This window comes from Crocodylus siamensis, chromosome 2, assembly GCF_052110815.1.
Source record: "Crocodylus siamensis isolate JL-2025a chromosome 2, ASM5211081v1, whole genome shotgun sequence".
Lineage (NCBI taxonomy): Eukaryota > Metazoa > Chordata > Crocodylia > Crocodylidae > Crocodylus > Crocodylus siamensis.
In genome coordinates, this window is record NC_143396.1 from 274,603,952 (window position 1) to 274,627,242 (window position 23,291).

The window sequence follows — 23,291 nt, forward strand, 5'->3', positions numbered from 1 at the left end:
TTCTAGGATAAATCTCATCAGGTCCTGCTGATTTGAAAACATCTAATTTATACACATGGGGGTCTCAAATATTTTGTTCTTTCCCCTAATTTAGGCTGAGTATTTACCCCTGATCCTTGATGCAAATTGTCCTAATTATCTGATAGTTGGGGGTTTGGGGCAGGGTGATGGGGGGGGAGCAGTTACTGTACTGAAATCAAGGCTATATACAGACAGTCAAAAAGCCAAGGCTGAACTTACTCAGTCTTTGCAGGTTAGTCTAAACTGCACAGATTAAGTTGAAAAAGAAGTTGAACAGACATTTACCTTTTGATTCAGGAAATGCAGCCACATGTCTACAGTGGCTCAGGCCAGAAGTTAGACCATGGCTCTTGAGCTGTGTATTCACTTCTTCTTGCTTCCCCTGAGTTCTCTGGGACTTGCAGTCCAGAATTACAACAGCAGGACTCTGCAGGGTTGCTTATCACTTCCTCTTCCTGCTTCCAGATACCTTTGAAATTTATAGTCCACAGTTGCAGCCAGCAGTAAGTTTGAGTGGGGGAAGGGGTGTTTAACTCCCTTCCCTGGCCCCAGACTCCAGCCAGGGTTTGCCTGGCGTGAGGGAGAAGCAGTTGCCCCCGCCCCCTCCGACTGGGCTGCATCCCCAGCCAGGCTTGACTGCCCCTCACCCCCTTTGTCAGCCTGTCCTCACTACTCTAGTTAAGGAGCAGAGGGATGGGGCCAGTGCCACTGCTGCCTGTCCTGCCCCAAGCGCAGCCTGGCCCAGCCCCCACCACTGGGAAGAGCCTGCTGCAGTCCCAACCCACAGCAGCAGCCAGCCCTGTCCTACACAGATTCGGGGGCACATGGTCCCATGCCCTCCTGGGATGTGTGCGGTGGTGGGGGCTGCCCCCCATTCCCCAGCAGCCCCCAGATGAGCCGCAGCTCCATCCCATGCTCTGTCCCACCCCGGCTTGGCAGCACCTGCCCCAACCTCTCCCTCACTACAGGGGGCCTTGATGTGCCCTACTCTCACCTCTCTTCCCTCTCCTCTCCCATTCCACCCCAACAGAGTTACCAGCTGAACGCAGCTCGCCAAGCTGTACTTCTCCCTGCCTATGTGCTGTGCTGCGGCTGCATGCATGCACAAGGCATTTATCAGCCAAATTATCAGCTACATCAAGCAAAAAAAGCTGATTTCCAATCATCAATTTTCTTTGTATTGGTGCCGATCCAGTATCAGACCAATGTATCAGTGCACCTCTAAGCAGGTTTATCTTAAGCGAGTTTCAGCCATTTTGAAACTGGTTTATGTTCACTAAGCTTCTGTTCTGTTACAGGTTTAAACTAGCTTCTGATCACTTAAACCGGTTTATGTGTAACCTCGGTCCATGGCCCTGAGGAGCAGTCCATCTAGTTCAGCATTCTGTTGTCAGTAATCTGTATCAGATGTTTCAAAAGTTGATACAGCTAATAGTGTGGGAAGTTATGCACTAACAGGCTCAAAGGGGGAGTGGGGGTGTTCCTGAACTGGAAAGCATGTCAGCTTGTGCATCTTTATATATGTTTATCATATATATTTTTAGATGTTTTATCAGTAATACAGGTCTAGTTTTTTCCAGTCTTGCTGAGGCTTTAGCCTCAATCTGTTGTGGCAGTGAGGTCCATAAACAAATATATTAAAAACAAACAAAAACCATTTCTTACAAAAGTTTTGTATCTTTTTTTTTTTCTTTTCAGTCTCTTTGAATGTCCCTGTTCTGTTAGGCAGGACATTGGATGCTTCTTTCTCCTTGCATTTCATTGCATATCTCTAGTTTCTCTCTTTCCCCCTCCCCTTCATTCAGATTTTTCCATTTTTCTGAGAATTTTCCTATATTCTGATTTGGATTATGTAGGTGACTTATCTACACTGTGACACATGCACTGTGATAATTTATCCACGTTAAGAATTTTACCCTTCCCCTATAGGAAGCAGTTTATATGTTCTTTAAATGAAACGATAGAGGCAGGAGGGACATTATTTTTATATATTCCACTAAACCTCCCCGCCTTTTCTTACAGTTCAGCTGGAACATCTTCAAAACAGGAACCTTTAATCTTGGGCATCTAAATCAACAGTCATGCCTCTGACAGAATATAAAAAACGTATCATAAAATATTCTACACGATCAAAAATCACCTACACAGAGTTTATACACCATGCTTTAGAATGAAGAAAGAGTGAAATGTGAAGGTTACATAGGGTTAATTTTGTCACGGATAAAACGTTCCTAACATTAACTATTCCACTGAATGCTTCCACTGAAAAGGGTTGTTTGTTTGTTTGTTTGTTTAAAAAAAAAATAAAAGGAGTAGGAACTACATGAGTAATTTAACTGACTTCAGTTTTTCTGACTTTAGCAATCAAAATGATCTTAACTGCTGTTTTGATGAATAAAACACTTATAGCTTTAATTTTGGATGTGAAGTAAGGGGATATACATTGTATGGATGAGTGAGCCCTTTGTTGGTTAAACTAGCAGAAAGGCTTCATACACATGAATAAGTTGAAAGGCAGGTGACTTGTCTCTGAGATCCTAGAATCATTGCTTGAGTTTTTATATCAGCCTTCATTCAGAGTTGTTCTTGAGAAAATGGCACGAAAAGGGTCTTGAATCTACCAGTATCTGCAAAATTTTTCAGTGTTATAGAAAATGAGCCATCAGAAGTCATAGACTTGTATGCTGCTAGTGCAGCATAATGCACACCTAGGAAGTAGTGAAAATCCAACATATGTTAATTTTTTTTTTTTGCCTTTTTAAAAATTCTGTCTCCTGAGATTGGGGATGTTCTGTTGGTATCAGCGGTGTAGAAGATTATGTACCCAGGGAATGCTAAATCAAATCTGGATGGCAAAAAGGAATTTGTTCATGTCAGTACCATTTTGACTAGGACTGTTCTGCTTTTTGCTACTTACAGAGTAATGGTGGGGGGGAAGGAAGTCAGTCTCTCCAATTTAAACCTTTTGCACCAAAAAAAAAAAAAAAGGACATCAGATTTTGATACAGCCCTGCCATTTAGATGATTGCACAAGAATTTTAGAAAATTGTACTTGTGCCATTTTTTCTCTTCAGTTTGTATAAGGAAGACTTAAGCAGCAAGTGATTTATTTTGTTTTTTGTGTCTCTTCCTCCTTCCTTCACTAGTTTTATAACTTCTGAGATGCTGGTTTTTCTCTGAGTCTGATCTTGTCTCTCTTTGTGAAGGGTAATTGTTTGTTTGTTTATTAAAAACCACTTAATTTTAATTGAAGGAGCAAGGATGTTGAATCTTTAACAAAGGCTCCAAAATATCAGAATGTTTGTTAATTGTTCAAGGTAAATAAATATTGATGGAAACAAATAGTTTTGAACAGTTTAATTTAAAATTCTTCCCATCTTAGCTTTAATCATGTGATGTGATGTCACAGTTGCATTAACTTATCATAGAATCATAGCAGTAGGGTCAGAAGGGACCATGTAGATTTTCAAGTCCGACCCCCCACCTGGGCGGGAGAAAAGACTGGACTCAAATGAGTCCAGCCAGGTAGGCATCAAGCCTCTTCTTAAAGACCCCGCAGGGTAGGAGCTAGCACCACTTCCCTTGGAAGTTGGTTCCAGCTCCTAGCCGCCCTAACTGTGAAGTAGTTCTTGCAGATGTCTAATCTAAACCTTCTCTCCAACAACTTGTGGCCATTATTCCTTGTTCTGCCAGGGGGCGCTAGGGGAAACAGTGTCTCTCCCAAACCCTTCTGGTCCCCCCCTAGTGAGTTTATAGACCAGTTTATAGTCACCAGGTCCCCCTTCAGCCTTCTCTTGTGAAGGCTGATCAGGTTTAGGTCCCGCAGTCTTTCATTGTAGGGTCTGCCCTGTAGTCCCCGGATCATGTGGGTGGCCCTCCTCTGGACCCTTTCAATGTTGTCCACATCCCTCCTGAAATGGGGCGCGCTGAACTGGACGCAGTACTCCAACTGTGGCCTGACCAGTGTCGCACAGAGGGGGAGGATCGCCTCCCTGGCTCTACTTGAGATGCACCTGTGGATGCATGAAAAGATGCGGTTAGCCCTGCCAGCCGTGACCTCGCATTGTCAGCCCATGTTCATCTTGGAGTCAATAATGACTCCAAGATCCCTTTCTGCCTCTGTGCTCTCAAGAAGGGAGTTTCCCATTCTATAAGTGTGCTGCTGGTTTCTACTGCCCAAGTGCAGCACCCTGCACTTGTCAGTATTGAAACGCATCTTGTTTATGTCAGCCCACTCCTGTAACCTATCCAGATCTTGTTGCAGTCTTTCCCTCCCTACTAGCGTGCTCACCTCACCCCAAATTTTGGTATCATCAGTGAATTTAAACAGGTTGCATTTCACCCCGTCATCCAAATCACTGAAGAAGAAATTGAACAGTGCAGGCCCAAGGACCGAGCCCTGGGGGACTCCAATGCCCACTTCGCCCCAGGTTGAATATGACCCATCCACCACCACCCTGTGAGTACAACCCTTGAGCCAATCTGCAATCCATCTGACTGTGTAGGCATCAATGCCACAGTCGCCTAGTTTTTTAATGAGGATGGGGTGGGAGACGGTGTCAAAGGCCTTGCTGAAGTCTAGAAAGACTATGTCCACGGCAGCATCTGCATCCATTGCCTTTGTGACCTGATCATAAATGGCAATCAGGTTGGTCTGACGTGACCTGCCCCTAATGATACCATGCTGGTTGCCCTTGAGCATCATCCCTGAAGCTGGCCCATCACAGATGTGCTCCTTGAGGATCTTCTCAAAGAGTTTCCCAAGGATAGAGGTAAGACTGACGGGCCTATAGTTGCCCAGGTCCTCTCTCTTCCCTTTTTTGAAGATGGGGACCACGTTAGCTATCTTCCAGTCATCCAGCACCTGGCCTGAGCACCACGAGCGCTTGTAAAGCCGTGCCAAGGGCCCTGCAATAACCCCAGCTAGCTCCCTCAACACCCTGGGGTGGAAAGCATCTGGACCCACTGACTTGAACATGTCCAGCCCCTCCAGAAGCTCTCTAACCCAGTCCTCCCCAACCTGAGGTCTGGAGGAGTTCCCCTCTAGTCCACCTGGCATCACAGCGGGGAAGTCCCGGTCCCTGCACAAGAAAAAGGAGGTGAAGAATTGGTTAAAGAGTTCCACTTTCTCCTCTGGTGCAACCACCAGATTGCCCAGTGTACTTTTGAGGGGCCCCACATTACCCGGTGCCTCCCTATGTATTTGAAAAAGGACTTTTTATTATCCTTGATCTTGGATGCTAGTCCTAGCTCTATGTCTGCCTTAGCTTTCCTGACAGCCCCCCTACAGGCCCGAGCAGAGGAGGTATACTTCTCTTTGGAGATAGCACCCCCCTTGCACCGGGTGTATGTTGCCTTTTGTAGTTTTCTAGGTTGGGTCTTGTAGTCTTCTAGGTTAGGACCCAAGTTTCAAATAAACAAAACCAAGCAGATTTATATTTTATTATAATCATAAAAAAATTGTATCATAAAGAAGCAAAACGGGGTAGAAGCCAGATTTTTTTTTTCTTTTCCATCCATCTGACTGTTAGGAATGGGTGACTTTAATGTAGAACTGGATAAAATTAAAGATAAATGAAATGGTTTGCTTTGCCACAAAAATCAATTCTGTCATCTTGACAGTGAAAGGTGCAGAGAAATGCAGTAGCTGCATTATAAATAGCAGACTTGAATGTAAGAGTGGGGGAGGATTGTATTTTACTTACTTGCATAAATTCCCTGTTGGAAGTGGACTGAAGTTGTCTTGCATTGCATCTAGTGCTCTGGACGTAAGGCATCAGTCGGATGCTGTGGACTGTCCTACTGAATTGAAGGCAGTTTTTCTTTATTTGTTGTTGAAAGCTCCCTCTGCTGGCATATTTTGTTGAACCAAGTATCTTTCTCAGCCTTTTTCCAAGAGAACAGTTTTGTTTTCCCCCTGTTCTTTTTAAGGCAGCCTCTGCAAGGAATTTTTTCCTCTAGAAAATCAGTTTCCCTTGTTTCTTTTCTCCCCTTCTTTGCATCTTCTCCCTTTCAAACCATTATTTTCTGTACAGCTCAACCTTAATCAGGAAAGGAAAAGCTGTGAACTTCTAGTTTAGTGATGCATCCCAAACGTTTTGCAGTTCTTGAATGAATCCCAACAGCAGCATAAGACTCTTGCTTCTGCTTCTGCACTTGAGAAAGAAATATAGCTGGAGTGGAGCATATGTTCCTCCTATGCCAAAGTTCCCTCTGTCTTGTGTTTTGACTTAGCCTCAGATGCAGGCTGACCCTCTTTCTTCAACATGACCACCAACTTTCCATTGTGACCCAGTCCTCCGTTTTGCTGACACAGTTTTGTATCAACTTGTGATTTATAAAGGAAACACTGTCGGTGTTCTCCTCAACAAAACCTCCATTGTCACAAAGCCCACAAGCAAGTTTGGTTAAAGGAAAACTCATTTGGTCCCATACTGGCAGTCAGAACCTAGTGACTTGGAGTAACACTCTGCTTTCCTGTGAAATTGGCCTCTGATTTTACCTGTCAAAGGGGTTTTATTTTTCTTATGAGTCTACAGTAGCTACTTCATGTAGCATGTCTGCATAGGGCTCTGACCTTAGTCAGGCCTGGAAATACAAAAATAAATGTTAGGTTGTTATAGATTTTGAACATCAAGACAGAGGAGAATGATGACCAAGAACAATTGTGGCCTTAAAAGTCCCTTCTACCTGTGCAGATAAAGGCATGATGAGATCTAATGCTCAATCCACAAAATTGCACCCCCTGAAGAAGGCATAATTGTGTGTTCACACATTAGATCCCATTGCGTCTTATTGTCAGTACAACAATATTGTTATTTATGTATACAAATAATGCCTCATTCAAGAAGCACTTCTGGAATTCTTCATATTCCATGATCAGGAGCTCTACACAGAGCCAGCTAGGATGGATATTGCAAGAGTAGATGTTTTTCTCAGATATAACCTCTAGAACAACCATAGCTATTAAACTTGAAGCAGTAATTAACTGATGGAGATCTTATGGCTTGTGTTATGCAAGAAGCAAGACTAGATGATCACAGTGATCCCTTGTAGCTTAAAAAATGTACAAACCTAGACAAGCAGGAACAGGAGCATCAGTCTTCCCTTCTACAGTATTTTAGCACAGATGTAATTCTTGGAACAGGATCAACTGTGCTGCGATATGTCACAGTACAGCTGATCTACTTTAGTGATGCTTTTGCTGAGGCCGTTGTCCTGCAGAAAGCCTCAGGAGCAAAAGAGGTGTGATCTTGCAGGAAAACAGCTCTGGGTGCTGCTCCTGTACGGGGGAGCGCATATGCAGGTAGGGGAAACCTGTACTTGAAGATGCACATCCCATATTGGGCTATGGCAGCATGATGTGTGCTGTGGGAATCCTCCTTTGGGAGGGATTCCCACAGTATGCATCCTCAAGCAGGGAGGGGGGAACTCCCATAGGGGTTTGGGGCATGGCAGTAGACTTTACACTGGGGGACTCTCCCTGCAAGGGATTTCCATACCGTTCCTGTCACACTGCCACTCCCCAACTTAGGATGCACATCTGCAAGCAGGGGAACCCGTGTTTGTGGACATGGGCCATGTGTTCAGGGAAAGGCGAACAAAGCTCTTGCCTCATAGGATTGAACTCCTGAAGTGACAGGCTCCTGCCAGAGCATCTAGAGAGGCACTCTCCTGCCGTAAGTGAAGAGACATCGGCCACAAAAAGAGAGCACAAATTGTGACTAGGGTCATTGCCATTGCAAAATGTGGGCATTTGTGTCTGTTTGCTTGGGTTTTGTACCACCATAAAAATGTTTATGGCAGGACAGTGGGGGCATCTGTTTAAAGTATCAGTGTAGTAAAAATGAACTGATTATGTACTTTCCATTTGTATTTTTGCTGGGTATGTGATGTCTCCAGTGTAAACTTGCACTTGCAAGATACAGTTGCTTTACCCTGCTGATTTGATCATCGTTGACTCTGAAATGAGTTCAGTTATGAGTCTTAAGCAGTTATATTGTTAGCTGTAACATGCAAGTTTAGTTCAACGTCTTCTGTTTTGTTATTCTCTTGGGAATAATGGAGAAAGCTTGAAAATTTTGGAGTGAATATAACATTCTTTATTCTGTGAGAGAATATTTTTAAAATGCTTAGCACTGCTTTGGTTAGCAGAAAAACAATGGAATACCACAAATTTGTGGAAAAGGAATATCCACGTTTACAAAAATTGTAAGCAATCGTATTAATAATAGTTTTCAGCGTAGTATTTGGGGATTTTCTTGGAACAGAGGTCCTATGAGAGAATAGTACTCTTAACCTCTTTTGCTCTGAATTTTGGAGGCCACTAAACACTTTATAAAACATCCTCTAGCATTGTTGGTTCCCAGATTTATTCTGACAAACAGGGTGTTCATGTGATGTTTAAGCTTGAGCAGCGTTGCATGAAAAAAGGTTTTGCAAGTTAAGATATGCAAAGGAAAAAAAATAACAGCTATTTAGATTACAGTAAAAGCTCTGTTATCCAGCATCCATGGGAAATGGGGGGTGCTGGTTATTCAAATATGCCGGTTATCTGAGAGTTATACTTACCTCCAGCCTACTGGGTTGGAGGTGTCTTTGCCTGTTAGGGCTTTCATCCCTCCTGCCACATCTAGTGCGCCAGGGCTTTCACTCACTCTCTGGCGTCAGTGTGCCGGGGGACAGGGTAGGGGGGCTCCACGCAGGCTGCTTTGCCCCAGGCCATGGTCCACGAGAAAGAAGTGGGACTTGGCTCGTGGTGGCGAAACCGGAAGTGCCATGGTGGGACAGATGCCGGTTAATAGACCATTCCAGATGATAAAGTCCCCAATAACGCAGCTTTTACTGTATATAGTATTAGTTGGGCTAAATACTAGTTTTTAAAATTTGATGCATTTTTTAGGCATTAGTTAAAATAGTTTGTCTTACAAAGAATCCTTATCCAAGCAAGAATTTTTAAAGTTTTTAATTAATTAAATTAATTTCAAAGTTCATAAAGATGCATATGACTTCAGTTTGCAGTTAACATGTTTCGAACATTACCGCCATCTTCCAATCCAACGGGAGCAGAATTTGATCCAGAAGAAGATGAACCAACTCTAGAAGCTGCCTGGCCTCACCTACAGGTATATAGCAATCTCCTCAATAATAAAATTATTTCAGAATATTATTAGATGTATCTTCCTAATATTTGTTAAAAACACTAGCCTAATTGTGTTAGGCTATTAAAGCTGGTTCTAAGATTACAACAAGAAAGACTGACAATATTAGGAACAACTTTCAAACACTGAAGGTTAACAATTACTGAAACAGATTCCCAGAGAGTTCATGTAATCTCCATCACTGGAAGTTAAGTGCAGTTTGGAGAAGTATTTAGTTGGGGTGGTTTTAACAGAGTGAAATAACCTCTAAGTCCCTCCCAGCTCTGTTTTTTTCTTTTATGATTCTAATTGAATTATAAAATCATTAAAAACTATATAGATAACTTGGGTAGGGGTAACTTTAAAATAGATGTTTGTTTATTTATCAGTACTATTCATGTTTATATTTTGTCATAACTGTGGTCAAGTTTGATCTTTCGGTTGCTCAAAAAAACATGGGTGCAAAATAGATTTTTCAAGCTATGCATTGTGGGGCACGATGCATGTCAGATTAGATTTTGTTGGCCAAGAACAGTGATTCTCATCTGGGATGTCATGAGATCCTATTAAGGATGTCATGCCACCTAGCCCCTATGTGAGGCGATAAAGTCTCCAGTCTGGCACCCTGTGTGTGCCCCAGCTACCTCCCGTAGTCCCGACAGCTGTTCCTGGAAGGGCTGCCACCAGTGCTGACCTCCATGCTGTCCCCTGCCTCCCAGCAGCCCATGTGCTGGCTCATAGCAGCACGCTCTGTTGCCAGTGGGCAGGGAGACATGGGTTGGAGTTGTACTTTGCAGCCCAGCTCATCTGCCCTGTTCCTTTTGTGCTCCTAGGACTGACAAGAGGTGCTGTTGGGGTGGTTGCCAGCATGTGAGAAATGGGAACAGCAGCTTTGGTGATGGGGAGGGGGGATACCCTTAACCTTACCCCTCAGACAGGGACAGTGGGCAAGAAGGGGGTAGGTAGTGGAAAGAGCAGAGCATGGCAGGGTTTGGTTTTAGCCTTGCTGTCCTCACTTGGTACCAACCAAATCAGTGATATTTAACCTTTATAACCTCAAGGCTGCTGTAATAGGGAACCAGATGGTTCCTGTTACTTTGAGGGAGCTGCAGCAAACTAAGCTGGCTCTGGGCAGGCTGGTGGCTAATGCACAGATCTGTAAACCAGCTGCCAACTAACAGGCAGACCTGTAGCTACCTGTAGCCCTGGGGCAAAGGTGTTACCCTCCCAAGGAGACCATCATAGAGCAGTACACTACAAACAGGCCCGGCCTGTTGGCAGCCCAGAGCTCCATTCAGCTGAGCCAAGCCCCAACAGGAAAGCCCTTCACTTATGTAGAAGTATTTGAGAAATGGTAAAAACAGCAGTCTTAAGCTATTGTTTGTTATTGAGGGTTGTCGATTCTCATTTTACTGCTAACTATTCTATATCCTGTTTTTAAAAAAAACAACTAATGTTATTTCTTTGTGGATTTTTTTTCAGCTTGTTTATGAATTTTTCTTAAGGTTTTTAGAATCTCCAGATTTCCAACCTAACATAGCTAAGAAATATATTGATCAGAAGTTTGTATTGCAGGTGAGGTAAAAATAAACATTTTTAAAAAACTTTTAAAGCCAAATTCATTTAAAACACACTAAATGTGAGTAAAGTGACCTTTTTTTTTCTTCACAGCTTTTAGAGCTCTTTGACAGCGAAGATCCCCGTGAAAGAGATTTTCTTAAGACTACTCTTCACAGAATATATGGGAAATTTTTAGGCCTAAGAGCTTACATCAGGAAACAAATTAATAATATATTTTATAGGTATGTCAACATCTTAATATCTTTTTGTGCATTATCAGTTATAGCTGGGGTTCTTGACCTTTTTAAACTCCAGGCCCCCCTTCCATAACTTTTGTGAATTGAGCGACCCCATTTCAAAAATAGATATATTTTTATATAGTGTTAACCTTCTTGCACAGGGACGAGGCAGTGCAGGTGGGGGAAGGTACAGTGAGGCAGGGACAGCCTGTGCCTGCCTCTTTGTGGTAGGGATGAAGAACCAGTCATGGAAGGGATGAGCCTGAGCTTGTGCTTATTGCATATTAGGGGTGTGCAGAAAGGGCCGTATTTGATTTGGGTTTAGATTCGGCCCAAGTCAGGGGGTAGTGATTCAGTTTGTTGATTCAGATCACTGTCTTGATTCAATTTGGCCAAATCTGAATCTGAAGATGTGATGTTGATTCCGAGAATCAGGGATTCGGCCATAGACACAGCTTTAAATGTTTTTTCTACATACCTCAAGGTACCAGGTGCGACTTGTGAACACTGCAGTGGCGGGGCGGATGGATCATGGTGGCGGACCCAGAAGTGAACCTGAAGTACTTTGTGCAGAGGATACTCTTGCGTGCCTCCTTCCTTCCCCCCCCCCCCCCCCCCCAGCTTGGCAATCAGCCACAGGGGGACCCCGGGTGCCCCCCCAGACCCAGGAGGCACCAGTTGCCGAGCCGGGTGGAGAATCCCTTGTGCGCTCCACAGCAGACCCAGAAGTGGACCAGAATTGCTTCTTGTCCACTTCTGGGTCTGCTGCCAAGTGCGCTGAGGCTCCCCCCGCCCATGCTCCTGTGGGACACTCCATCTGCCACATTATCACAGCATTCATGAGCCACCTGGTACCTTGAGGTATGCAGAAAAAACATTTAAAGCTGTGTCTATGTCCAAATCATCAAATCTTTCTGAAATGATTTTGGAGGGTACTGATTCAATTCAGAGGGTTTTAAAGGGTCTCCTGATTCTATTTGGATTCAGAAATTTGACTGCCATATCAGGCCAGAGCTCCACTGAATCGAATTGGCAACCGAAGCTTTGCACAGTCCTATTGCATATCTCCTCACACTTTGTAGCAGCTTTCAAAGGATCTTGTGGCATGCTAGAGTGCTGCCACCCTAGTTGAGAGTTACTAAGGTACAGTATCTTAGCGTCTTTGGTCACATATTTGCAAAATGTCATACTAACTTGCAAGAGAGTTTTACATGTGATACAACTGGCACCAGTTTAACTAAGCAGTGGTCCAGGAAATCCAAATTAGGGGAAGTTAGCACATCGTAAACTATGGTGCTGGAGTTCCGGTTCATTTTAGGTTCTGCCTTTAGATCAGTATCTTGACTTTTTATATAGGTCTTTTTAACAGATAGTTTGTTTTGATGTTAGAGCACTGTTACACAGCATCACTGGAAATTATTTGCGCTACTATAGTGCCTAGGTAAATTTTGGTTTTCAGGTCAGCATAATATACAAATCCTGGTTTTCAGCTTGACATCACAAATGAAAAACAAATATCTGAGCTGTAGTTTTCTTGGAATGGGCAATTCTGGTTCGTAGGAAAGAAAGGGAAGAAATTTTCCTGGGGAAGGAATCTCAGCAAAAGCTGGGCACAGGATACACTGAAATTATCTGTATTACTATTAACCCTATGATCCAAATATGTTACCATTAGAATTAGTATGGAAGGTAACTGCAGTTTTACTATTGCCAAAGGTATAATTGCTATTGTAAGAAACTATGGTAGGGGTAGTAGTAGTGTGTTTTTTCTGCCATCACTTTACTTATGCATCAGGGTTTATTAATTTGAACGCTTTATTCATATTTGGGGATTTTTTAAGTTCTCAGACCTAGCTGAACTACTTCCCCAAGAAATGTCCTTACCAAATATGGGAGCTGCAGGTACACAGTAATTCTTTACCTTTCCAAAAATTTTTTTTTTAATTGCACTGTTACCCAAGTTTCCTTTCTGTCTTAATTTTAGAGGTACCTAATCAATGCTGTTATAATACACAAGACTTGAGGATGGTCAAGGAGTCATCATGAAAATTATTACTAAAAAGCAAGACCAAGTAGCGAGATATGCATGCCTGATTTCAGTTATGAAAATGTTAAGTGTCATCAGCATAGCTGAATATTATATCAGTATTTTTCATCCTTTTTCACTGAAATGTAGAGTGTGCATGTTACATACTTGAATTTCTGCCTTTAACTAGTTAGAGTAAAAATCCTTGAACACAGACACACACATACTCCCTGTATGTATATGGCTTGTGGCAGTAATTAAATAGTGACCTCTGTCTACTGATCAGTGTTACAAAACCTTGCCATGCTTTCAGAATTTAGAAGGCTGGAAATTGGGAGCCAGATATCTCAGTTCAGTAAGCACAAGCTATAACGTGGGTAGGCAATGTTTTTTGGCTGGACTGCTGAAAAAAACACAACGTCTATCTTGGAAGGTACTGGAGTGCCGACATGCTGGAGCCCAGAGCAGCTGTTTGCAGCCTCCCGGCTGTAGCTGGCCCAAGGAGCCCTGTCTGCTTGCAGCAGGGCTTGCAGCCTCCCAGCCGCCGGAGCCGAGAGGGGTTGGAATTCTTTGTGCAGTATTCCATAGCGATTCATATAACACCATTGAGCCAGTTTCTGCCGACCTTTCTGTTGCTGAGAAGAAACTTACTACTACGTTGTCCTATCGGAATTGATATATGGAGTATAATTTAGTAGTGATTAGGAGTGCACCGGTAGAGATTTTTGTGGCTGATAGCAATGACTAATATTTAAGAGAGGCATATCACCGATACTGATCCAATTTTCGATACAGCTGTGTGCAGCTATTAAGTCTGCTGTGGTGGGAGGGGTGGGGCGTGGGGAGGGGCAGATCAATGCCTCCTGCAGTGAGGGAGGGGGCAGGTGCTGCCCAGGAGCAGGGGCTGGAGCTGCTGCTTGGGGGGGAGGGGGGTAAGGCAGATTCTGCTGCTGCTTGCACCCCGGGCGGCTGGGGGGAAGCGTGTGCCCCTGGATCTGCACAGGGCAGGGTGGGCTACAACTAGGGCTGCGGGGGGCTGTTCTCAGCATGGGTTGGGCTCGGAGCAGGCGCCAGTGGTGCTGGGAGGATGCTACATCCACCTCAGATTTTGCTGCCACTCCGCTGCTAGTACCGCCGTCACCCAGCACCACCCCAAGTTAACGCCCCTCCTCTACCCATGTGCCAGGAAAAGCCAGGGCTGCGCCTGGTAGTGGCAGTGCTGGGAGCAGAGCAGCAGCAAAATTTTGGGGTGAATGCAACATCCTCCTGGCACCCACCCCGTGCAGATCCGGGGGTCACATGCCCCTCCCCCTGTGCCCTCCCAGGGTGCAAGCTGCTGTGGGAACCACCTCCCCCCAGCTGCGGCTCCGGCCCCTACCCCCTCCCACACCAAGGGAGGCACTGATCTGCCCCACCCTCACACCCCTTCCCACCCCTCCACATTGGACTTACCAGGGGGAGGCAGCTCTCCATGCTGCTGGCTCTGCTCCTTGCTGCCTGAGTGCTGCACTGCAGCTGCACACAGCAGGGGCATTTATCAGCCAAATTATTGGCCCCATGAGGCCGATATCCAATACAGCCAGCTTTCTTTATATCAGTACTGATCCGATATCGGACTGATGGATTGGTGCACCTCTCCAGTCGTGATGTGTGTAAAGAGGGCAAAATCAAGAAGGTGTAAATGTGTTCCTCTACATTGCTCTACTGTCTTAATATGTTGCAAAGTTGGAGAAGTCTTAAGACATTTGGGAGGATTTGTAAGGAGGAAGGGGGACAGTTAAGTTGAATGCATTGTTTTTTGTGATATAAACGTTTGGTTTCAGGCGTACAACTAACAGATGTCAGCACCTTTGTCATAAGAATATAAAAGTAATAAGTGGATTTCCAGGCATTTAGGCAGCATTAATAAATAGCTGGCACGAGTGGGTTTCCTAGAGCTTGGAATGTTTTCAAGTGTGGTCTGGGTCCTTTCTCCATTTTTTAAAATATGCAGTATACATTCTAAATGAGGGCTTGTCAGGCATTGGCTTTAGAAGCAAATATTCAAGTTGGCATCTTGCCTTCCTCTTTATACCAGTATGCTATGTGGAAGTTTTTGAACTTTTTTCTAGCATACTTTCCTGAATCACTTTCCCACTGCACACTTTTTTCTTTTAAAAGGGAATGTATGCTATTATCTCTTTAAGAGAATGTTGCTAACTGCACTGTGGCCTTTTGCCCCTTCATGCATGAAAGACAATGGCACCAGCTATAGAGGGAGCTCACCTTCTCTACAAATGGTAACAAATAATGCTTTTAAAAGAGGAACATAGGAGCTGCCTAAAAATAGCAGCAAGCTTCATCCACGCTGTCTGCACACAGTGGCTTTTGGCTGAACACAGCGAACACCAGTAATTCTTAGAAGTAATACTGGTACAATTTCTTTCAAGGAAAAGGTTTTGAGAAAAGACAGGAAAAAAGAGTACAAATAAATTGCTTACCCTTTTTAAACCTGGTGAGGCTTTTAAGTTAATTCAGGGTACACAGTTGCATGAAACTAGATATTTCAGTCTGGATGGCACAGCAGCATCCCAGTCTATTATAATTGCCCTTCCCAACAGAAATTATTCTGCAGCTTCTTGGCTTCCATTACCTTAGGACGTTGCCAAAGCAAGTTTTCAGATCTAGACATTTCTGGTTTAAGGCTTTTGAATAGCTGATGAATATTCTGCTCACTCAGCTTTCATAGTTTGTAGGAGCAGGGGAGGGTTTGGGGTTTTTTGTTTGTTTTTTTTTAAGCAGTTCTTCTATTTTTGTTCAGAAACCTATGTGAGTAATGATTCAAATCCCAGATTGTACTGTACACCTTTCTCAACCAAATGTAAAAAAGAAAGAGTTTCTTTCCCAGACTGAAATCTCTTGGCATTAGAACTTAAAATCTCTATGTATATGAATAAAACAAATCTGGATATACATTTCTGTTTAGTACTTAAGAATTTATACTTTAATTTATAAAGAAAAAACCTAAGTTTATAAATGAGTAGCTTCAAATTTCTGAGTCTTGAATTTGATTGAGACCATGAATAAGTCTTATGTATGAAATACAGATTTCTATAAAACATTTACTTGGCTCATAGTTTATCTCATCCTGTAAGCCCTGTGTTTATGCCCAGTTTTAGATGTAGGAGAGAGTTTTTTCTTCCTGCAATCACAAGCCAAAGCTATACTTCTGTCCTGATATAGTGAATAGATTTTTCTTTTTCTTTACATATTTTTATTTCCTTTTTTATTAAATAATTACATTAATATGTTGCTAAATAAAAATAAAGGGTTTTTTCTAACTACATCATTTTTGCTGAAACCATCCTCTTCCAGAATCTTGGGTTTTTCCAGGAGTAAATAATTCTCAGTTCAGACACTTTAACGTGTAATGCATTTTTAAATAGGAGACTATTTCCTACTGTAAATGTTATTGTTAGTCAAGGACAGCTAGTTTCAAAATCTGTGTAAATAATGGACTTTAGAACTTTCTGGCTTCAGCTGCATTGAGACAACTGGAAAATTTGCAAGTCAGTAAATTATGCCTTTCTTCAAAAAGAAGCATCATGTAAAAGCTTGAGTTGCCTTATGTAAATCTCTCACAAAGAAGTCTGTAACGCAGAAAAGTCTCTTGGAGTTTCTCCTTGCCCATTTGTCTTTAGAGACGGGGAAATTAATTACAGCCTCTGATTGTTCCATACCCTCATTGCCTTACTTTTCAGACATCATTTGGCTGCATTCAGTTTCACATTATTGCAACAGCATATAAAATATGACAACTGGAAAAACAAAAGGATGTAGTCTGTATTATTTTGCTTCATAGCATAGGAAATTAGAGAACAGCAACCTACTGTGACACTTGAATACAGATTGGTATGGCATTGGTAACATTACTGTGTAGGGCATGCAATTCTGCTGTGGAGCAGATGCTACAAGGAAACAAAAACAGCATGACTATCTTTAGTCCTAGGACCTTTCAGAATTGGTAGTCTAAATTTATAACAATAAAAGCACTCTAAGTGGCTCATCTCATCAATAAAATAATCATAAGCACAGCAAGAAAACAGTGCTGAAGTTTTGTTATCCAAAACAATCAAATATGCTCCTAATATTGGTATGTACACTTAAAAACAAAAATCATTCAGCCTTCTCAATATGGATTTCTATGGGCTATCTGAAGTATTTTTTCCCTGTTGTACATGTTTTTTTCTTTAATAGATTTAAGCTAAAAATGAATTTTAAATTAAGCTTAGGAGCATTGTTGCATATAATATTAGATGGTTAGAAGGTGATCAGGGTGGATTTGATTTAAATCAAATTGATTTAAATTGCTATTTAAATCACTGGCCAGGAAACCTTAATTTAATCATTGTTTTCTACAAAGAGTGCATTCTTTTGTTTGATATCCTTTATTCATTTAACTTCTTGAAACTTTGCACTTCTAGAGAGAGGTAAGGGCTTGACTATGTATACACAAACTTGCAGAGAGCCAATAGGACTGATGGGTGGGTAATCGGGTCTGTATTCTGTCCTCTCCAGTATACTGTTGTTAATGAGGATGTTATCTCTATAGACAGCAAACTGTCCCTGTGCCTAAAGAAGGGAATTTGTGCCTGAAAGCTTACAGAAAACAATTTTCCAATTATTCAGTTCATCTAATACAAGATATTGTATCTACCCAAAGAACCTTGTCTGCCACACAAATCCACAGTCTGAGAACTGAAACTAAACATCACAGACAGAGCTGTCCCTGGTGTGGGTGGGGGGCGAATTAGGGTAACTGCCCCAAGCCCCGCACTTTGAGAGGCCCCGCGGAGCCAGGCAGAACAGCCATGGCGGCTCCGCGCTACTGCTAGCTTCGCGTCCAGCCACTTGGCACCCCGGCCGCCAAATCTGCCACTGGCATCCTTGCATCTACACAGGCTGATTTGACCTGGGCCCCACACCCTGCTCAGTCTCTGATCACAAAGGTGCTTAATGGGATCTTCTAGACCAGGGGTAGGCAACATTTTTTGACCGGAGTGCCAAAAATCCCCACAATGCCTACCTTGGAGAGTGCCAGCATACCGGAGCCTGGAGCAGCTGTTTGCAACCTCCTGGCTGTAGCTAGCCCATGGAGCCCGGTCTGCTTGCAGTATTGCTTGCAGCCTCCCAGCCACCTGCTGGGAGCAGCCTGGACTCCGTGGCTGGCAGCAGCTGCTTAGAGCCCGGGCTGGCAATGGTGTGCCAAGCAAAATGGCCTTGCATGCCATGCTCAGCAGGCATGCGGGGGTTGCTGACTCCTGTTCTAGACTGAGCACTGGGTCCCATTGGGTAGAGTGGTTTCCTTTGAATCTTCATTAATCTATAGAGGAGTCTCTGGGCCCCAGAATAAGTTATGGCCCCTAATAGAATCCATGGCTTGTTGTGACCTATTTATAAAACTTCTAAAAAGGTTACATGAATATATTGTCTCAAATCATATAGAATTAGAAGTCATAATCACCTATTCCATGATAATATCTTTTACCTTTAACATATCTTAAAAGCTATCTTTATATAAGATTTTCTTTTACAAAGCATCTTAAAAAAATTAAAAATATGATTAAATCAAAAAATATATGATTTAAATTTTAAAAATCTGATTTTTAATTTTTTTAATGTTGATTTTTATCTACCCTGAAGGTGATATCTTGGAGCTAGGAGTGTGTCTTCATTGGTGACTGACTGAAACATTTGTTTAATTTTGTTTAGGTTTATTTATGAAACAGAACATCACAATGGAATAGCAGAATTATTGGAAATATTGGGAAGGTAAGCTACCAGTTATCCCACAAATCATCAAACCATTTAAAATGTGGAGAATTTTTAAAAATTGATTTGCAGACTGGACTTTTTTTTTGACAACACCATTAAAATAACTTTTTACCACTAGGCAAAGTTGTTCCTAAGGATAGCTGCAAGCATTTAAATAATGAAAATACCAGTGAAAGAGACTGTTTACTGATAAACATTTGGCCTCACAGGTCACATCTGGACCATGGGCTTCTTGGGGGCTGCATCTGTACCTCCTGGGGGCAGGTTTTTGGCACAGCTGCTAAAGCCACTGCTTTGGCATGACTCTGGAACCTAGGGATTGAATGTTGCTGCCATTCATCTCTTCTTTTCCCCTGCTGCAAAAATTTAGTTATCAACAGCAGCCAAAGACCCCAGATTCAGCAGCAGGCAAACAGGTGGGGGGCAAGCAGCAGGGGCTCCAGAGCTGTGCCTGGCCAGCAATTTCAGCAGCTGCACCAACAAGCCCTGCAAGCTGCAGATTTACCCCTTGCAGGCCACTAGTTGGACAGTTGTGGATTAGATTAAATAAAAGTTATATGGAGAATATAAAGAAGAGTGTGAAACACGTGATTGGTTTGTCTGCAAAAGATAAGTTTCAATGTCTTGTGTAATTTCCAGATGGACTGTAGAAGATGCATGGTAATGAACAAGCTTGAAAGGGCAGTTGTGACTTAGTACAGCCTCCACTATCTAGTATCTGATCCTGTGTGTAAAATTGTGATTGGCATTCCCTAATGCATTGCCCTGATGTTATATTTTAAAAAAATGACACTGCAGAATTTTTCAAAATGCTACTTTGCCAACTGTTATATGAATTAATTTTCATTGAACCTGATTATACCAGAAGTGGTTGTTAATACTTGCATGAGCTTTCATACATCATTTATTACTGCAGTATCTGTAACACGTTTACATATTACATTTGCCTTTTTGGTAGGATGTTTACCTGAATAACAGCAACACTTGTACCAACAGTCAAATGGCTTCTTGAGGGTTCCCACGTTAAGGACTGATTTGATAACTGACATTCAGTCTGAATGGAGACTGACAAAATAAACCACATCTAAAAAAAGTCATCCCACTTCACTGGAAAATGTTAATATTTGAAACAATGCAAGTCTCTGCACATGCGTAGAGGGACCATACATCCCGCTTTGACTGGGACATTCCAGGATTCTGTAGCTTGGTCCTGACTGACTGGTCAAGGCCCGGGCTGGAAGGTTGCAGGAGCAGGGGAGAAGGATAATTGCAGACAGTGTATGTACAACTCTGCTGGATTCATTTCTCGCAATGGAAATTTTCCACTACTAGAAATAACCATTTGTATGCAGCCTATGTCTTCATCTGTCTGCTCTTCTGGATAGCACTCCCCATGTGTGGAGTCTTTGTCTGCTTCCCTCACTAGAAGTGAGGTATTTGGAAGGTAGATTTATTTAGATTATTGTTCTTGATGCTCTTGGGAAAGAGCTGGGATCTGAAGGAGGGAACCACTGAATCCTATATGCCACTTGAAGGGAGGATTTTAAAACATGGAAAAAATGTGAGATGGAACCCATGCTACAGGAGACCAGAAGTAATGTTGATTTGACTGTTGAATGAATTTGTATTGTGCTGCATAAAACAATCAAAGTTAAATTTCCTTAATATTTTGATCAGTCTTTATTTTATGACTTATATCCTTATAAAATATTAATACAGTAAGGATATCTCAAATTAAAATCGCCCTAAAACAATAAAGACTGAGGAGAGATTTTCTTTGCATATTATTAAAGCGGATAAGCATGGTGAACATTTTGAGCAGTTACTGATTTTAAAAATTCCTAATTTTCTTTTTCCAGTATAATAAATGGATTTGCCTTACCATTAAAAGAAGAGCACAAAATTTTCTTATTGAAGGTGTTGTTACCTTTGCACAAAGTGAAATCACTCAGTGTCTACCATCCACAGGTAAATAAATGTTTTTGAGGTATATGATTTTTTTTTCACTAGGAGACAGTGCTAGAACTAGACTGGGGTATTGGACACCTAGATTCTGTTCCCAGTTTTGCCACAGTGCTGACTGGCTTTTGGCAAATCAGTTAATCACTGTATATCTCTATTTCTCTATCTGCTAAACGGGGATAAATATACGTCTTTCAAAAGCACTCTGTTTATGGAAGCAATGCAGTAAATAAAGGTTAGATTGTATGGAAATTCTTGAATTATGTAGACTTAAAGCAAAAGCTAAAATTTCTGGTATAAACATAATTCCTGTTTATGTACATTTACCTTTTAAAGTACAATGGCATTGCAGGAAAATCTGTTTTAAAGACACGGTCTTAAATGGATTTTAAAGAAAAGCTATAATGCAATGTATTTAGCTTAGATAATTTTAAATATATTAACTCAGTTGAGTTTGTTGCAATTTGCGGGTAATGGATGTCTTAAACTACTTATTTCTTTAGTTGCTTGTCACAGGAATGTGGCAAAACCCAAATATCTTGAAAAAGTAGTAAGTTAAGTTTTTTGAGCTGGCCATCCTGGATTGAAAGCATTATCAGAACTGGGCAAGAGGACTTTGTGTAGTGGATGGAGGGAGGGTATTGGGAGCATCACCCAAAGAGAAGCCTAAGGATATGGATGTACGTACATTTTCACCCATTTCGAAAGAGGAATGTTTAAAAAGGGCAATAGCTGTTACGTTCTAATTGTATTGCTTCCAGTTTGTCTGAGTTTTACACATGTAGCAAAACTGGTTCAACTAGGGTTAAATTTGGAGCAGTTTTGCTACATGTGTATCACTTCCAGCTCTTCTGCATGGAACAGTGCATCAGCTCTGCCCTTTTGTAATAGCCCCAAATGTACATGGGTCCATACCGTGATCTTAACTGTGCAGAGTATACCCTACATGATGGGATAGTTGGAAGCAATATAGGTAATGGGACTGAGAAGGAGCAAGGGGGTAAAGGAGTTGCTTCTTCCTTCCCATGCTTAAGCTTATGCTCAATCCTAACAATCTTCACATTTTCCTGATTTTTGTTTTGTTTTGTTTGTTTGTTTGTTTTTCGTTTTGTTTTGTTTTCCTTTTCATTTAATAAGTTGTGGCCACCTCAACATTGTTGCCTTGGTTGAGAGGAGCTGCTCTTGTAAAATTGTCAATGGGAAAAGAGAAGGAAAAGACACTTTTTATGGCATTAATCCTAGAGCTAAACAGTGTATTTACTCGAATTGAAGATTTTTTTTTTTATTCCCCTGTTTTTAACATGAGGTGGGGATGGAAGCCTCATATTGCATTTGAGTGCCTGAGCTGCTGCTGCAGCTGCCACCACTGTCTGGCTGGGGCTAGGGTGGCTCATGCAGTAGGGGAACACAGGAGAGATGATAGCATCCAGGGGCAGGGGGTACTGGGGAGTATGTGCGGGAGACCACAGTTGGTTGGGGTAGGGCACAGGAGACAGTGCAGGGGAAGGGGAACTGCTACTGTTACCTGGCTGAAGATGCAGCTGCTGCTGCTAGCAAGTAAGCAGCAGCAGTGGCGTGGCAGACAGGTACTGGTAGTAAGTAGCAGGAGGACAAAACAGGCACTGGTGAGCATTGCAGACATGCAGAGGGGAGGGGGAAGTAGCAGTGGATAGAGGACAGATTTCGGGCTACCTGCCCTTCCCCCTGCTTTCCTTGCCACTCACCCCCTTGCTGCTGCTTTCCCTACTGCAGTGGTTATTTGGGGGATGTGAATTTTAAGACAGCCCTCCAATAATTAGGTTCTATATGTAGGAAATTATAACAAAGTTATAATGTTCCAGGTATATAATGTAATTATTGGAGTGTTCATCTTGAATTTGGGTAAGTATAGTAAATTACATTCCATTTGGCCAGTTAATACATCCTGATTCTCTGATTCTCAAAATAGTCTGAAACAAGTTCTAAGGTGGGAACTTCCTCCTGTAACTTCCATTTGGAAGTGATATTAAAACCTAATGGCTTTAATAGCCACATTGACTGCTTATCGTTTTAACAAAAGGTATTCAGTTGAAGTATTGTCAGTTGTTGCATGAAGTGATAAGTTTTTTTTGGACTGAGAACACTGGAAAATTGGATACCTAGAATCATAGAATCATAGCAGTAGGGTCGGAAGGGACCTTGTAGATCTTCAAGTCTGACCCCCCGCCTGGGCAGGAGAAAAACTGGACTCAAATGAGTCCAGCCAGGTAGGCATCAAGCCTCTTCTTAAAGACCCCCAGGGTAGGAGCTAGCACCACTTCCCTTGGAAGTTGGTTCCAGCTCCTAGCCGCCCTAACTGTGAAGTAGTTCTTGCGGATGTCTAATCTAAACCTACTCTCCAATAATTTGTGTCCATTATTCCTTGTCATGCCAGGGGGCGCTAGGGGAAACAGTGTCTCCCCTAAACCCTTTTGGTCCCCCCTAGTGAGTTTATAGACAGTCACCAGGTCCCCCCTCAGCCTTCTCTTGTGAAGGCTGATCAGGTTTAGG

The 23,291-nt window shown here is 42.4% G+C and overlaps 1 protein-coding gene across 4 annotated transcripts in view; it reads left to right on the forward strand.

The window, feature by feature from the left end:
* PPP2R5C (protein phosphatase 2 regulatory subunit B'gamma) overlaps positions 1-23,291 on the forward strand; it is a 149,580-nt gene that overhangs the window by 95,868 nt on the left and 30,421 nt on the right. For all 4 annotated transcript variants that reach the window (XM_090034041.1, XM_090034040.1, XM_090034043.1 and 1 more), the window contains 5 exons: positions 9,036-9,146; positions 10,644-10,736; positions 10,833-10,963; positions 18,738-18,797; positions 20,660-20,768. In XM_090034041.1, the coding sequence (XP_089890167.1) occupies positions 9,036-9,146; positions 10,644-10,736; positions 10,833-10,963; positions 18,738-18,797; positions 20,660-20,768 (504 nt within the window). The remainder of the gene's footprint in view (positions 1-9,035; positions 9,147-10,643; positions 10,737-10,832; positions 10,964-18,737; positions 18,798-20,659; positions 20,769-23,291) is intronic.